Here is a 16,411-nt window from a genome sequence, read left to right on the forward strand (position 1 = left end):
GTTCATTCGTATACCTCAACAAATGTTTATCTCCTTCTCTGTATTTGGCACTTTGTTAAACGATGGGGATGTTATGATCAGCAAAAGTTCACATGGTTCCCGCCCTCCTAAAGTTTATAGTCTAATTGAGGGTTAATGGTTGTTAGTTAAGTAATCATACAGACAAGTGTAAAATCCTGACACAGTACAAAGGTCTATGTGAGTCTGTTATCAGGGATTCGATCTGTAGCGGAGGAAGACATTTCCTGTACCTGCTCTGGGTCCTTCTGGCCGGAAAACAAATTAAATTCACATGAGACAAAATAACAGGAGAAAATTAAACAAAGCTTTATAACATGTATACATGGGAGAGGCTCAGGCAAACTGAGCAATTCGCCAAAATGGCTGAAGCCACCATCTTAAAAATCATCTTCAACTAAAGGCAAAGGAAGATGTTGGGGGTGGGGGGAGTCGATCATGGGAGATTACCACACAAGCACAATAAACAAGAGTCAGGTAATTATGCAGACTTGAGTCCTTGCCTTCCACATTAATGACTTTCTAGAGATAAGGTTATCCCCCCTTCTTCCTGGTACAGAGAGGGAGACACCTTTACAGATGGAGATTTCCTTTACAAATGTAAATGTCTTTTACAAAGGGTAAGTAAATTCTACTTTTCAGAGTTTCTTTCCTGTCTGCAGTTTTTAAAAGTAACCAGCCCAAAATAATCCTCATGCCAAAGAGACATGTCTTGGGGTGGCCAATTCCAGTCCCCCACAGATCTAAGCAGGAAGGTCGGGGACTGCCCCCTGAAAAAATGATATGTGAGCTGAGATCTAAGGATGAATTTAAGTGAAGCATTTTCCAGGCAGATGTAACAGCAGGGATTTGCAAACGAAGGCAAATAACCAGGAAGCGCATACACACCGGAGCTGCTAGAACAGCCATCTCAGGGAAGCTGATGCAGACAGGATCAGGAGCAGGTGTTTGGATTGTCTGCTGCTCATCACATTCTGAGTAGCACTCAGTGTCTGCCAAGGCTGGACCAGACCTGGGGAGAGGGACCTTGAGCCTTGAGCTCCGCGACTTTTAAGCTGCATGACTTGAGGAGCACTGGCCCCTCTCCTGGTGTGAGATCAGGGGTGCTGTATAATACCAGTGCAATGTGGCAGAACCTTGGCAGTGTTTTTGCTTGGGTAGCACCAGGCCTTCCCCTGGTACAGTCTGGAGGCTGGAGTCCACACCTTGAGGTTGATCAGGAATAATTGCTTTAAGCACTGGGCTGCAGCCAGTTTCCGCAGAGCTTTGCAGTAGGCCATCACCTTTTCTGGGAGTCCAGCCCACAAGAGGCTTGGTTAGCCCTTCCTCTCAAGCATCTACAAAATTCCTTTGGTAAGAGAGAGAATAGTCAGGAAAAGCCACTGCTTCTGTGGTGATTGGAGTGAAGATAGTGGGTACTGCACTGGAGGCAGTTTAATGCTTTGGAGCTGGAAGAGGAGGCTTGGAATGATGAGACCCGTGTCACAGCCAGTTTGCTGGAAGGGTAAAGAGAGTGAGGTGGACACTTAGGAAGTGAAAGGATCCCAATGAGGTTTATTGTGTATTTCTCAAAAATAACAATGATTTTACGTTTGTACTGAGTTCCACATATTTTAAAAATCTACCTATATCTAATATATTTAATTTAAAGGAAAAATATTGAATGGTTATATATAATGAAAGAAATGGGAGATAAGAAAATCTGCTCTAGCTGCTGAGAGAATGATCTTAAATGTTCTCATCACAAAAAAAAGAAATGGTAATTATGTGATGGGATGAAGGTGGTAGCTAACACTGTGGTGGTGATCGTTTTATAATATATACATGCATCAGATCACCACACTGTACACCTTAAACTTACACAATGTTATATGTCAATTATATCTTAATAAAGCTGGAAAAAATTGAACAATTAACAAGGAAAATTTAATACATAAATATATAAATAAATAAAATCTCTGTCATGTATTATGGGTACTAATTAATACATGACTGGCTGGTTGAAATAAAAGCTACGCGTCAATCAAACTTTCCTAGCGCTCAAATGAGCTAATGGATGAAATGAAAGTGTTGACAACTGTGTTTTCTGTTTGAGATAAATGGTTTAGTGACTGATGTATATTTAAGTGAAAAGTTTGGAATATCAGTCAATCTTTTAAAATTTGGTTCCGTTTAATTATAGAAATGTAATTAACTTTTACTTTAGTATATCTGCTTAAAGAACCATCACCTCATGGTAGTCAGATTTACCTCTAAAATGTATTTGGCAAAGTTTATCAGTGTGACAGTTCGTTCCTGGGTAATGGCATGTTTTTTTCATTAAAATACTTTATTCTGAGTATACAATATGTGATTAATTTTATGTTGGCTTTAGCTTGTATTTCAACTGCTAAGTTCAAATATTTCATACTGAATACTGAATTCTGTGCATAAAAATCAGTAAATTTCATGGCAAAGAGGCAAGTGGACTATCTAGTTATAGAACAAACTTCGTAAACCTGCTTAGTTACCATAAGCCATGTTCTACTTACTGTACTAACTGCCATTCTTTCATAAGCAACTAAAAGTTCATTTTCTTAACTTTTTTGAGATCTGTCTTTCAGTACTTCCGTTATTCATGTTTTTATGTTTCCAGCCTTTCTGTGATTATTTTTTCCTCTCTTTCTGTCCCTCCTCTTGCTTTCTGAAGCCATGTCCCTGAACCTGAGGATTATGGCTGCTCTCCTGATGAATGGTAAGCTGCATGGATCTTTCTGTCTCACTGATTCCTTTAAAAGGTTTGCATGTTATTGTTTTGTTAGACACACTTCATTACTTTTGACAAAAGCATTACTGGTCAGGTAGGGTGACAATGCTATAAAGTAAGTATTTCTTGAAAACCATGACTACCCATGATTTCGTGTTGAATCACCTTTAGTCATTTTAAAACATTTAGTTTAAAGGTTAGGCTTATTAGAGTTTTATGTTACATACCCATAATAAAGTCTGTAATGATCAACTCGGAGTCCCTGGGCCGTGGATTACTTAGGATTTCAATTGCAGCTCCAGAAGCTTTCTTATGTTTTTTAGCTCAGCACTGCCACCTTCTGCCACTACGTACGTACTCTACAGCGCTAGCAGAATGCTGCTGAAACACCAAGGAGTGGAAATTTCCTTTTCAACTAGTTTACTAAATCTGCTTGGCGACTAGGAAATGAACTTTTTTTAATGAAATGTCTGGGACAAATTTTGGAAGACTATGCTACCAAGGACAGGAGTTAACTGAAACATAATTAATTTTAGAATTGTTAAAGATGGCATTTTATAGGTTTAATTTCAATAACTTTTTGGGTTTTTTGTTTGTGTTACCTTAAAATCCCCGCTTCCATGGATTTACATTTTCATTTAGAATAGTCTAAGTTTATTTTGATATTTCCATAGTTCATCATGATTTACTGGCCAATGAAATTTCCAAAAACAGTTTCTTTTAATGCTGGTAACTGTTGAAAATATTGTGGTTTTCTACGTGGTCATGTTTTTATTTTCAGATTACACGTGTGTTTTATGATTAAGCCACATTTCCAATATGCATGGAAATCCAGTAACATCATTTGATATTTTTCAACTTGGATTTTGTTTCAGTAAAGTGGAGACTCAGAAACAGTTTGCAGTAAACCTCATAACACCTAGGTTAATGCCAGAGGCAGCTGTTTGGTTCATGTGATAACTGATGAGTCATCACGTTAAAGGTCGTTGCTTGGCGTGTCATACATTTCGACACCTACACACAACTGAATAATTTTTAGTATTTTTTAAATGTGCCAAAGCGTCTTACTGTTGGTGGATAATTCAACTTTAATGGCATAAATATTCCCTTTTATTTAAACCTTTGAGAATGTAGTTAAAATTTTGACTGTATCTTCTCATTTGTTGCTTTTCTCTAATATTAGCATATTAATTTTAAACCCTGTCCATTAGTATAGAATTAATATACATTTTTCTAAGATAACTCATTTATTCTTAGGGAAGTTACCTTTACCATATTTTTATTAATGTTGAATGGAAATGTTAAAAATTATTGTTTGTTTAGTCAGGTCATTTAAAATATTCTACTTCTGATGGAGGTTTCATGACTTTTATCACTGTTGGAAAAAGAGGATCTTTTATCTAATTTAATAAGTTCTTTTTGTGAAACACCCTTTTGGAAAATTTGATATTTGACATTCTAAACCAGGTAACTCCAAACAAAAAATTCCAGCTTTTTCAGAAATTGCTTGTACATTTCCACCTGCAGTTGCTTAGAAACTTAGATGTTAATGATTTAATTTAAAAACAATAAAACACTAGGGAAGGGTTTTGCCACCTTTGTAATAAAGTGAGCTTTATTTTAAATATATGCTTGGATTCCCCATCTATCAAATGGTTACCTGTAGGCCTGAAAAGATGAAGGAATATAGATACTCTTGAGCTTCTGTTATGCCCTGGGTCCTGTGCAACGGCCATGATGCAGACTTTGGATTCTGACACCCAGGTTCACACCCTGATCCTACTGGTGCCCTTGGACAAGTTACGTAATCTCTCTACCTGCCTGTCCTCATCTGGTACAACGTAGACATCACAGGGAGGTTGTGAAGATGAAGTGAGTTCTGTTTTTAAAGTGCTTAGAATAGTGTCTGGACATAGCAAGCTCAGAGGGAGTGTTAGCTCTGGTGTGTCTCACTTAATCCTCATGACGTATTTAATGAGTTATGATTGACATGACCATTTTGAAACTGGTGAAATTTAGGCAAAGAAGCTAATATATAACTTGACCTAAAGAGTACAACCAGTAAACATGGAAGATCGAGTTAAAACCTCACTCAGCCTAGTCCCACTACGTCCTATAGACTTTAAAGAACTTTAAAGAGAATCTGCTTTTAGAGCACAAGATATCCTTGCTATTTCAGTCATTTTATTTTTCGTTCTTTCTTGTTAAGGTAGCAAGAGCAGGTGAAATTTTACTGAGTTGAGAAAAGTTAGCATAGGGGCACAATTTTGCACATTTATAGGTTTGGCATCCCCCAGGTCTCATCCAGTTGATTTCATGTTGCTAATGAAACCAAGATGGAAAGACGATCCTGGTTGGATCCTGTGCTCCAGGCACCTGACCGCATCGTGACTGTGTAAATCCAGAATCTGGAAATTCATTCCTATCTGTCAGCAGCTTCACCTTTCAATGTGAAGTTCACTGAATTCCATATATAAAGCCTGTGACCTGTATTATATTATACTTTACTGTCCTACTTGAACCATAGTCACTACAAAAATGTCAAGTTAAAAAAACACATGATATTTAACACTTAAATGTATTTAGATTATTTTACATTTAGTCAACTTGAAGGCAAACTTGTAATGTGGTAGTCCTTTCAAACATGCTCTCTTGACAAGAAGACAATTGGATGATGGCTATAGCTCTAGTTGCTTAAATATATTAATATACATAGTTTATGGAGATAAAATCATCTCCCAACCGGTAGCCACTTACTCCAAAATTGGCACGGTTTTCTTGTTATTGCCAAGTACCATCGGCTAACATATAACCTTCTAGATTAATTCTTTTCCATTAAAAATCTACAATTGGAGAAAAAAAGTCTGCTTATTCTCAGCATTCATGAAGCCCTAAGATATGATTATTTTCCACATCTATGTACTTCCACAACTGTTTTTTTCTTGTTCTGATGTTTGTTATGGAAAATTTCTGGCATAAACAAAAGTAGACAGATGTACCCATCTACTTACTTCAGTAATATGCACTCAAGACCAGTTTCAATTCAGCTACACCTTCCCCCCACTATTATTTTGAAGCAAATCCCAGATAACATATTTGTTTTTCTTAACTGTTTAATATAGTTCCACATTATTCTTTCTAATGGTTTTTTTTTAAGTTAATGCTAGTGAGCATGATTCTCCAGAAGGATTACCTTAAATTGTTCTATGCTTAATCATTTCACTGTGGTTTTTAGTATTATCATTATATCAGTGGATAGTACTCTTTTCTGGTCTTATTTATTTTCTCATTTTATTCTGGTCTATAATTATGTGTGGAATAAGTGGTATTATTCTGCTGCAGCAGCTAGGCTCACTAAAATTTTCTTCCAGGTGTACTGTATAATAATGAGATCTAACACATCCAAATTAGTGTTAGTCTTCAAAGTAGTCACTTTGACAGGTAATTTATTTATTCCAATGATGCAGCCGTTTTACAGAATGTTTTTGTAATTCTTCTTTTGTAATTGCCTTCAGAAATACTTTGAGCCCTGCAGAAAGCAGATCTCATTACTTTGGTCAAAACCAGTGTCTAACAAAAATATTATTACTGAATTCAATCACTTACTTAAATTCTTGATCTTGACTGGACCTGACTGTGCATAACAAATTCGTCTCTGAAAATTAAATCTCCCTTTAAGGAATTTTGATTTGGAACCAGTAGCACCATTCGAAAGCAGGAGGTACAGATCCTTTCAAGAAACAGTGCTTTGCAGTCACACCGTGGTCTTCCCGTGTGTGCATGTGTGTAGCATAGAAATGTATATAATGTGTGCATTTAGTTTATACGTAGGGTGTGTATTTATTTCATGTGGCCGATGTGGATTTTGTTCCAGTTTTTAATTTTTAATTTAAATCTGACTTGTTTTTTAAGTTTTTAATACATTAACATGTTATAAATTCAAAGGGTGGAAAGAGCTCCCTGTCTTAGAGCCCTCCATTTCCCCCGCTTCTGAGGGCAGCCGCTGTAACCAATTTCAGGTGTATCTTGCTAGGTCTACTCTCCACATGTACATGCATGTGTTTTTTTCTTTCATGTTTTTACAAAAAGTGAAGCCTACTGTACACAAGTTCTGCATCAGCTTTTCTTTTGAGATTTGTCAATATTCCATGAAAAGCTTCCCATTTTTTGTGTGGTATTCTGTTATGTGGATGTACCACAATTTTTTAAAGCAACATCCCTGATAGAACTTGGGTTATCTTTTGCTATTAAAAATGTGCTGCAAAGAATGAATTGTACATACAGCATTTTGTACCATAGATAACATAATTTCCTAGAACTGAGAATACTGGATCAAAAGATAGATGCATTTTAAATTTTGATAGTAATTTCCCAACTGCGCTTTTTGGAAGTTATACTAGTTTTCCTTCTCACCAGTGATATATGACTTAACTTGTTCCATAATCACAACAGCACAGAGTTTGTCAAACTTTATTTCTGCCAAATTGATAAATTTAAATTTCATTTCTCTCATTATGGGATAAGGTTGAACTTATATTTAAAGCCACTTGTATTTCCTTCTCTGTGGACTGTGTGTTTATATCCTTTGCTTGTTGTTCTACTCCATTGTTGATTTTTTTTTTTTTACTGATTTCCATGAGTTCTTTTTATTTTATGGAAATTAACTTTTATTATATGAGTTGGAAATATTTTTCTCCCAGTTTTGCCTTTGGCTTTTGACTTTGCTTGCAGTAGTTTTTTCTATGACGAAATGTTTTAGCTATATGGGCAATCAAATTTGTCTATTTGTTTTGTTTTCTGAATTATGTATGATACTTAAGCCTTTCCCACCCCTAAGTTATTTCTTAAATTTTCACATATCTGGAATACTTCTATTAAATTGTTCATCCAAGGTGGAAACCTCTTTGGTTTAAGGTGAAAAGTATGGATCCAACATTTTTCTTTTTTCTTCTGAGGACTTTCTTGTTGATACCAATTTTGAATTTAAAAAAATTGGTAGTCCATACTGTCATATATGAAAATAGCTAATACTAATTAAGCCATATACATTCTGAATTTTCTCTTAATCTTTATTGCTATGGGGATTCTTCATTTTTGTAAGATCAAGAAATAATTATCTACAATGTTCCATAGCTTTTAAATCAGCCTGCAAGAAGCTGCAAGTTTTCTGACATGGGCTAACAGCTCATTTTTCTTCCTTCTTTAACTGTTACAGTCTCTGCCTTATTGCTTCTTACAAAACATCATCATTTCTTTGTCTCCTTGTGAGCAAAGTGTCACTTGAAAATTTCTATGGAAAAATTTAACAAGATATAGATGTTGCTTATATTTTTACTTGTGAGCAGTTTGCAAATTCATGTAGTTTTGTCAACTAACAGTTTAAACTATTACTTTTGCTTTTAATATAGTTGGTTCTTATTTTGAAATGACATGAGCTTCCTAATTTTATCTGTTTACTTTTACTAAAAGTAAAAGTTTTGTAAGATTTCAGAGAAGAGTCATGAGAGTGCCTTGCCTGAGTTATCTGACCTGGGCTATGTGATCAGCAGATGAGTTTTTTATGGTTTTTATGATCTTGGGAAGAAAGCCACTTTCTGGGAGAAGCATTCTTGTTTAGCCATGATCCATGGTGGAAACCTTCAAGGGTGCATGGAGGGTGGACTGTGTCCATGTAAATATTTCAATTGTTTATCCAGTGTTATTTCTTATAAATACATTTGAAAGTTATATCAATTATGGTAACCATGACTTATGAAATGAAAGAATTACTGGTGAGATTATTAAGGCATGTCTTCAGATTTATAAAGGCTTTTAGTTTGGAATTCTTTGGAAAGAAAATAGACCTCCACATGTAAGATGTTACTGTGAATATTCCTCGACGTTTCAATTTATCTAACAAATATGTAGGAAAGTATAACTAAGAACCATTAATGAAAACATTTGAAAAATGGGGAGATTTTATGACACCTCAAATAATTAACTATTTTTAAGCAGTGATAGTATTTGGAGGAGAAATATGCTGATTTTTTCCGTCTCCCCACTGATAAGTCATTTAAAAGGTCTTGGATTTTTCCCTCCATCTTTAAAGCTAGAGGAAGAGGAATAATAATAATAATGTGTTTATTCTGTCTCCCAGGAAAATTTTGAGCACTCTAAACTACTACATGCAAATAAAGATGCATTATATTGTAATTTTGAGAATTAATAGACCGAACAACTACATGTGAATAAAGATATATTTTATTATAAACATTCTAACTTCCTCCTTTGTTTATGGGAAAAATATATTTCAATGGCGATATTGTGTATGTTCAATTACTTCTAATTCTTTTTTTCTTCCTTGCTTTCTCCTTCCATTCAAGCTACTGACTTTAAAATGTGAAACTCTTGATATTTGACACATTGGCATTAATATTACCCTTTGTAACCTGTAAAAATTGTGATTAAAAGCTTTCTGGATTGCAGTTATTTAGTTTTGGACACATTATTTTTTCCTCGGTGAATTAATTCTGAAATTTTCTTCTATGCACAGAAGCTTACATGCATATATTTTCACTGAGAATTGCAAAGTATACCTTTTGGGTTTGACATTCCTGCTGAAATGCTCCTTGTTCTTCCACTGAATCTCAACATTTTGATATTAAATTGCATGGCCATGAGATTAATAATAGCTAGATTAAGGAGGCAATTCTGTTTATTTCATATGGAATACATAATGTGTTTGCTGATCTGGGTGTTCCCACAACACAAAAAATCCCGTACACCTTTATGATTTGTTCTCCTTAATTATACAGAACAAATGTGATATGTACATAAATATATTAGATATTTGTTAGTGATAGATGTTGATAAAATATGTAAACGGTTTATTCATATTTTTGTATTTAATATGCTAATTATGTAGTGTTAATACAATGAAGATTTCTCATAGGCTAAAGTAAAAGAATAATTTTTATAATAACTTTGTTAGTCCTCAAAATTCTAAAAGCTTAAAAAAATTTGGAAGTAGAAGAAATTCAATTCCAGGTATTTTAGCAGTTTTATTACATTTTTTAAATTAATTGTTTAAATTTCATGTGGCTACAATATAATTTTGCTCCAGGAAAATGAACTATAAGATACTATTTTTCATTGTGCTGCAAAAATCTGTCACATATTAGAATGCTTAAAAACAAATTTATGATTGAATCATGAATCTATGATGTCTTATTTGGGAATGCAGACTAAATTACATTTAATCTATTAAGGGTTTACAGGCATAATGATTAATTTAAAAAGCAAGTTTCAAATAGATCAGTAGACTTGTATAAATGAACCAGGTTTGCCTCATTTCTTTTCCCCTTTAGGCAGAGCTCACAGTTTGGAGATGAAAAAACATTTAGTGATTCATCATTGCTGGAAAACCTCCAAAATAATCATGTAAGCAACATAAAACCATTATCTTTTCATTAATTAATAAAAACTGAGTGTTTCTCTGAATTATCTTCCATGTTTATGTATTTATATATTACTTTCTTTTTAGTTTCACGATCATTTTTAATAGTTATCAAAATCTGTTATTGCTGAATCCTTTTTACTTGGCCAATATAAATTTATCATTGTTAGAAATTTGTTTTAGTATCAATCAATATTCTCTCTTTTTAAGATGTTTTATATTAAATAATTATCGAACTCTATTTGTATGAAACAATTTACTATTAACAGTTTCCAAAATATCTGTAGAAATGAATTACCTGCTCAGAATTATAGGCCAGTACCAAATCTATACAATGAGAACTTCAGACATCTGCCACCCAATGTGAACATTCCACTTGTGAAGTTACTGACACTTATTAAAATTCCATCAGATCCAGTGATATGGTCTCCGAGATCCAGAACTTTTTCTCACAATTGGTTTGATCTCCATATGTCAAAACTTGAACTTATAATCATTACCCTAAAACATGCTGCCTCTCTAGTATAGATAAATTTATCACCTGTGCCGCTGGCCAGGGGCCTGGCAATGTGTTCTGATGGGTATTTTTGTGTTCGTTTTTGTTAAGAAAGCCTTCAACAAAATATTAGGTTCAAGATTCACTAGACTAGACCACCTCTTCCCTCATGTGTTCTCAGGTTCAGTAAATTGCACCATCACCTATCAAATTACTCTTTCTAAGAACTTAAGGGTTGCTTTTGATACCTCCTTTCCCTCCACCACTAGGTCTATAAAGAATCACCAAGCCCTTGTCAAGACTGACTTCTTAATATATCCTGAAATGTCGTCTTCACTTCGTTCTCACTTCCGCTTCTCTGATCCAGACTATCAGCATCCCCCATGAGAATTACCATAATAGCACGCTAACTAGTCTCCTTGTTTCCATTTTTACTCCCCTCCGGTTGCATATGGTGACTGGAAAGATGCAAATGAAAGTTAAGTCCCATCACTTCCTGGTTTAAAACCATTTTCTGGCTTCCTTCTTAACTTATAAAGTTACGTGATCTAGCCCCTGCTTAAGTCGCTAACCTCAGTTGAAGCTACTTGCCTTTTCTTTCTCTTCAGGCCACACTGGCTTTCTTTTATTTTCTCAAACACACTTCATTCTTTTCTTTCCTTCTTCAGGACCTTTTCAGTCATATCTGATTTCTTCTTGATGGAAGACTCTTTGCTCAGTCGTTCATAAGATTGAAACCTCATCAGCTTAAATATCACGTTCTCTTGAGAACAACCACAGACTGACCCAAATTGCATTACATGACAGTTGCACATTCTCTCCTTTATAGCCCTTTTTGCACTATAAATACATCATTCTTGTGTGTTTATTTGTGTTCTGTCTTCCCCGCAAGTCTAAGCTTCACATCCTAGGAACCATGTCTGTTTTATCTATTGTTTTAGCCTGAACTCAGATTTTTCAAATAATATTCTGATTTACCTTTCCAATCGCTTCATTCTTTTTTGTTTTTAAAGTCCAAAAGCATAGTGGAATATTTTTTCTTTATTAATTGACATTTCTCTTCATCAGGAGCCATACAGGAAGATGTTTAATTTAGAAGATCTGGCTTCTTTTCTCCTATATACTCTAAGCTACTTGCAGAAAGGATCTACTCTTATGTCCTCCTCAGGCTGTAAGAGTCCATTGTACATAGGAATTGTTCAATCAGTTCTTTTTTATTCAGTAAAAAATATATCACGTTAAGGCTGGCATTCTGGGAGAGAAGGAGGACGAAGCGTTAGAGAGGAATCCCCTGCCATCGTCACCCCAACCCAAAGCAGTGGATCCACAATGAGATCAGATGCCTAAAATTTAAATCTGATCAGACCTAGAACCAGGTAAATGAACACTTTAGAATTTCTCTCCTGTCTTCTGAGGACAGGATTCAACCATATCTGCCTTTGCACTATACTATTTCTGTTTGACAGCACAAAGTTGTCCTGCATAAATGTTTAGAAAATGAATGATAGAGTTCAAGAAGGAATAACTTTAGTTTAAAATATTTTCTCCATAATAGATGTGGACTTCCTAGTTGACTATAACCTCACACCCTCAAGGCTTAACATCTATACTCTTAAAAGATAGACATGAAGTAATATTGCTATCATTAGTGTCAAAATGTTTAAATGAAAAGGGCTAAATTATGTGCTTATTTCTTACAGCCAACTGCACCTATAATATGTGAATTTCTTACAATGATGGCAGTTTGTCACACGGCGGTACCAGAGCGAGAAGGTGATAAGATTATTTATCAGGCATCATCTCCAGGTACAAATGAAGCAGTTGTGATGTATTTTTTGGTATAAATTGCTCTGAAATTTGAGATTGTCTAGAAAAAAATCTATTTAATTTGAAAAAAGTAAAATGACCAAGTTATGTTTCTTAGATAAAAAATTTTATTTACTAATTACAAAAAACTTGGCTTTCAGCATTAAATATATGTATGTTAAAATACATAACTTTGTATATGTAATTTTGGGTATATGACGTAAATAACATGGAAATTTGAATAACAAAATTCTCACAAGTAAAAAGTACTTTTTTATATGTACATAGTAAGTTCTCCCTTCTTTATAAATAATTAAGAATAACCTATTAGTCAGAAACTGGTTTTACACATAAGCAGACAGGAAAAGGAAGATCTATTTGCCTGAATAGTGTCCATTTGAGAGCACCAATTTTGCTTTTCTCTTTTGGAAATGATAATCAAGGAGCTTGTCGTGTATTTATTTGGATAAGGAAAGTTTTCACATTTGAAGGGATTCCAAAAAATATATATTAGCATAGTTATCAATATTTAATACTTAAGCTTAATTTTAGACCTATTTTCAATGTAAAATGGGATAAATAGTCAATTTGATGATTGTAAGTTTTTAGGAAAGAGGAAACACTTTGGAGAACTTTGTTGTGAGTGTTTTAAAGTGTATTCTAAACAGCGCCTGCTGAGCTTGTAAAATAGACCAAATTCCTAAACGAAATGTTACATCTCCTATTGTTAGGATAGAAACTATATGAATATTTTCTTATCTCACATCCTACCCTCAGCAACGAGAAAGTTTGATATAGCATAGCAATGAAAGTAAATAATATAATAAAATAAAGCATCAATTCGTTTATATCCATTTAAATTGAACCCTCAATTAGTAGTATTAGTTTTTCTACATTCACCATTTTCGCAGGAAAAGCATAAAATGTAAGAAGGCAATTTTGTGTTACTCATTTTGAGAAAGGGTTCTAGAAAATATGCTGGACCAAGGGGTACATTTAAATTTTCCTTCTTAGGTGTGCGTGACTAACAGTGAGAGTTCATCATCAGAAATAGGACTCTGAAGTCTATACGCTTGTCTCAGATCCTTAAGATTATTCTACTCATTCCTTTGGCATTGTCATATAATTTAAAAAGAAATAGATTTCTATCACAAGGGCCAGAATAAAAAGAATTTTAATTCTTTTAAAATTAAACAGAAAATTATATTACAATAACGTATTTCTCTTGCATTTGAGATAATTTTTTTTCACCATGTATTTGCTTTCACCTGTTTTCCTAAAACAGATGAGGGAGCATTGGTCAGAGCAGCAAAACAATTGAATTTTGTTTTCACTGGAAGAACGCCTGACTCAGTGATTATAGATTCAGTAAGTTATTTATTTCCAAGTCTCTTTTTCATCAAAATAATACATACGCATAGCTTCAAAGATAAAATAATACCAAAAGGCTCATAATAAAATAGAGATTCCCTATGCCAGTTCCCCTCTCCAGAAGCAACCACTTTCTGTTCTTTTAGCTATTTCTTTAGGCATTTATACATTTCATATTTTCCAAAAATATGTTATTAATGATACATGTTTTGATTTTTCAATTTTAGGCATATCTACTGACTATTATGTTAAATGAGGATTTCTCTCAACTCACCGTCCCTTCCCAATATTATATAATTATGTACAATTTTTGGTTAAACAAGTATTCAGATCCAATTTTTTTTTTTTTTCCTGAGGAAGATTAGCCCTGAACTAGCATCTGTACCAATCTTCTTCTGTTTTGTTTGTGGGTCGCCACTTCAGCATGACTGACAAGTGGTGTAGGTCCACACCCGGGATCCAAACTCACAAACCTAGGCCGCCAAAGCAGAGCACACCAAACTTACCCACTACACCACAGGGCCAGCCCAGACCCAATTTTTAAAATGAGTGAAAAACTTGAGCAAACATTTCACAAAAGAAGATATATGGATGGCCAATGAGCAATGAAAAAACATCATTAGTCATGAGGGAAATGCAAATTAAAATCACAGTGAGTTACTACCTGCCCACCAAAAAGGCTAAAGTTAAAAACATTGGCAGCACCAAATGTTAATGAGAATTAGGGCAAGTGGAATACCCGTATATTGCTGGTAAATGTGTAAAATCATGCAATCCCTTTGGAAAACCTTGTAGAGTTTTCTAAAACAGGTAAACAAGCAACCAACCCAGTAATTGTACTCGTAGTTACCCAGGAGAAATGAAAGCTTATGTCCACAAAAAGATGTCTAATGGAATATTCATAGTAGCCCCAAACTGGAAAGAAACCAAACGTCCATCAGTAGCAGACTGGATAAACAAATCATGATGAACTCGTACAATGGAATATCTAAATGATAATAAGGAAGGAATTTTTGACTCATCAACAGCATGGATAAGTCACAAAAACATTATGTTGAACAAAAAAAACTAGACACAAAGGAGGGCATACTCTTTAATTTCATTTATAGGCAGCTCGAGATCAGACAAAGTGATTTGTCCTCATAGAATTCAGAACAGTGGTTGCCTCGGGGTCAGGGAGAAGATTGAATGGAAAATGGCATAAAGGAATTTATGGGGTGATGGGCATGTTCTGGGTCTGCATCTGGGTGGCGGTTAAACCAAGTATACCTTTGTCAAACTCTACAATTCTCACTGAACTAGACGTTTAAAGTCTAGGTACTTTATCGTATATAAGTCGTATCTCATTAAGAGATCATTGTTTAGTGTTTGTGTTATTACACCTGTACCAGTATTCGTAGCTGAACACTGTTGTATACAGTAATTATTTTATTTTTTATTTTTATGTTTCCTGATATAAAATTATTTCCTGAAAATAATTTTTTCCTTTATTGCGTAAAGATAAATCCCTCATCTTTTTTTCAATTACTTAATTTTCTTTCTACCTGTTACTAATTGTTCCTATACCTTTTTAGTCACTTTTGTCATAAGTCACAGCAGATGATCTGTCAGTCGGCACTTCTTTCCTTAAGACATCCTTCTTGTGTCTGAACCCTTAGGGCTTCTCTGGGGCTTGTTGGATTCCCCAGAGAGTGATCTTCCAGTTTCTGCCAAGAAAGATCTCACTGCCAGAATGTAGGGAGCTGAGCAGGTTGGGGTATTGGGGCCGAGCGTTTCATATAAATATGATACCAGGCCATTTCTTCAACTGTGCCAGTCAACTTCTAGGTGAAAAATCCTCTGCCTTACTGTTTATAGAGCAAAACCTCTGCTCTTCTGCCAGTATGCAGGAAGGGCCAGTGCTGAGAGCTGCTTTTCAAGTAGCTTTTACCCAGTCCTCCCCATTTTAGGGCCTTCCTTTACCTCACAATTCTAGAGCTGTCTGGTATTTCACTTCCTTAAGCCTTTTAAGGATTATGTGGTACAAACTGGGTTGATTCTCAGCTTTTCTCATGGCTGCTGTAGCATTTACCCTTCTTGTATCTGCTAAGAAAGATAGCACTCATTGATCTGTTTTCTAGCTTCCAAATTTTTGGTGCTATTATCTCTTATCTTCCTGCTATTATGAGTTTCTTTCTTTCTTTTTAAGTGTTTACGGTAGTTTTAGTGGGGCTTTGGGAAGGACAGAAAGGAAATGTGTATGTCCAGTGTTCCATCTTAATCTGAAAGTTAGTAAGTTCAATTAAAGATGATGTATTTCAGAAAGGACGATTTGTTTGTGTTGACATTTTTACATTAAAACTTCATGACTGAGGTTTATTTCCAAGAAGCCAGAGATACTTCAGCTTTGTGTAATCATGTATTCCTTTTCTTCTTAGCTGGGGCAAGAAGAAAGATACGAATTGCTCAATGTCCTGGAGTTCACCAGGTAAAACATCTGCTCTGTGATTTGTGTGTATGAGATAAATTTCTATTTATTTTTATTTTTTCCCTTTTAAAT

The 16,411-nt window shown here is 34.7% G+C and overlaps 1 protein-coding gene across 3 annotated transcripts in view; it reads left to right on the top strand.

The window, feature by feature from the left end:
• LOC124232959 (phospholipid-transporting ATPase IA) overlaps positions 1-16,411 on the top strand; it is a 220,917-nt gene that overhangs the window by 90,651 nt on the left and 113,855 nt on the right. For all 3 annotated transcript variants that reach the window (XM_046649924.1, XM_046649923.1, XM_046649925.1), the window contains 5 exons: positions 2,708-2,752; positions 10,111-10,183; positions 12,396-12,501; positions 13,787-13,869; positions 16,290-16,339. In XM_046649924.1, coding sequence (XP_046505880.1) covers positions 2,708-2,752; positions 10,111-10,183; positions 12,396-12,501; positions 13,787-13,869; positions 16,290-16,339 — 357 coding nt within the window. The remainder of the gene's footprint in view (positions 1-2,707; positions 2,753-10,110; positions 10,184-12,395; positions 12,502-13,786; positions 13,870-16,289; positions 16,340-16,411) is intronic.

This window comes from Equus quagga, unplaced genomic scaffold (genome assembly GCF_021613505.1).
Source record: "Equus quagga isolate Etosha38 unplaced genomic scaffold, UCLA_HA_Equagga_1.0 146_RagTag, whole genome shotgun sequence".
In the NCBI taxonomy this organism is placed as follows: Eukaryota; Metazoa; Chordata; class Mammalia; order Perissodactyla; family Equidae; genus Equus; species Equus quagga.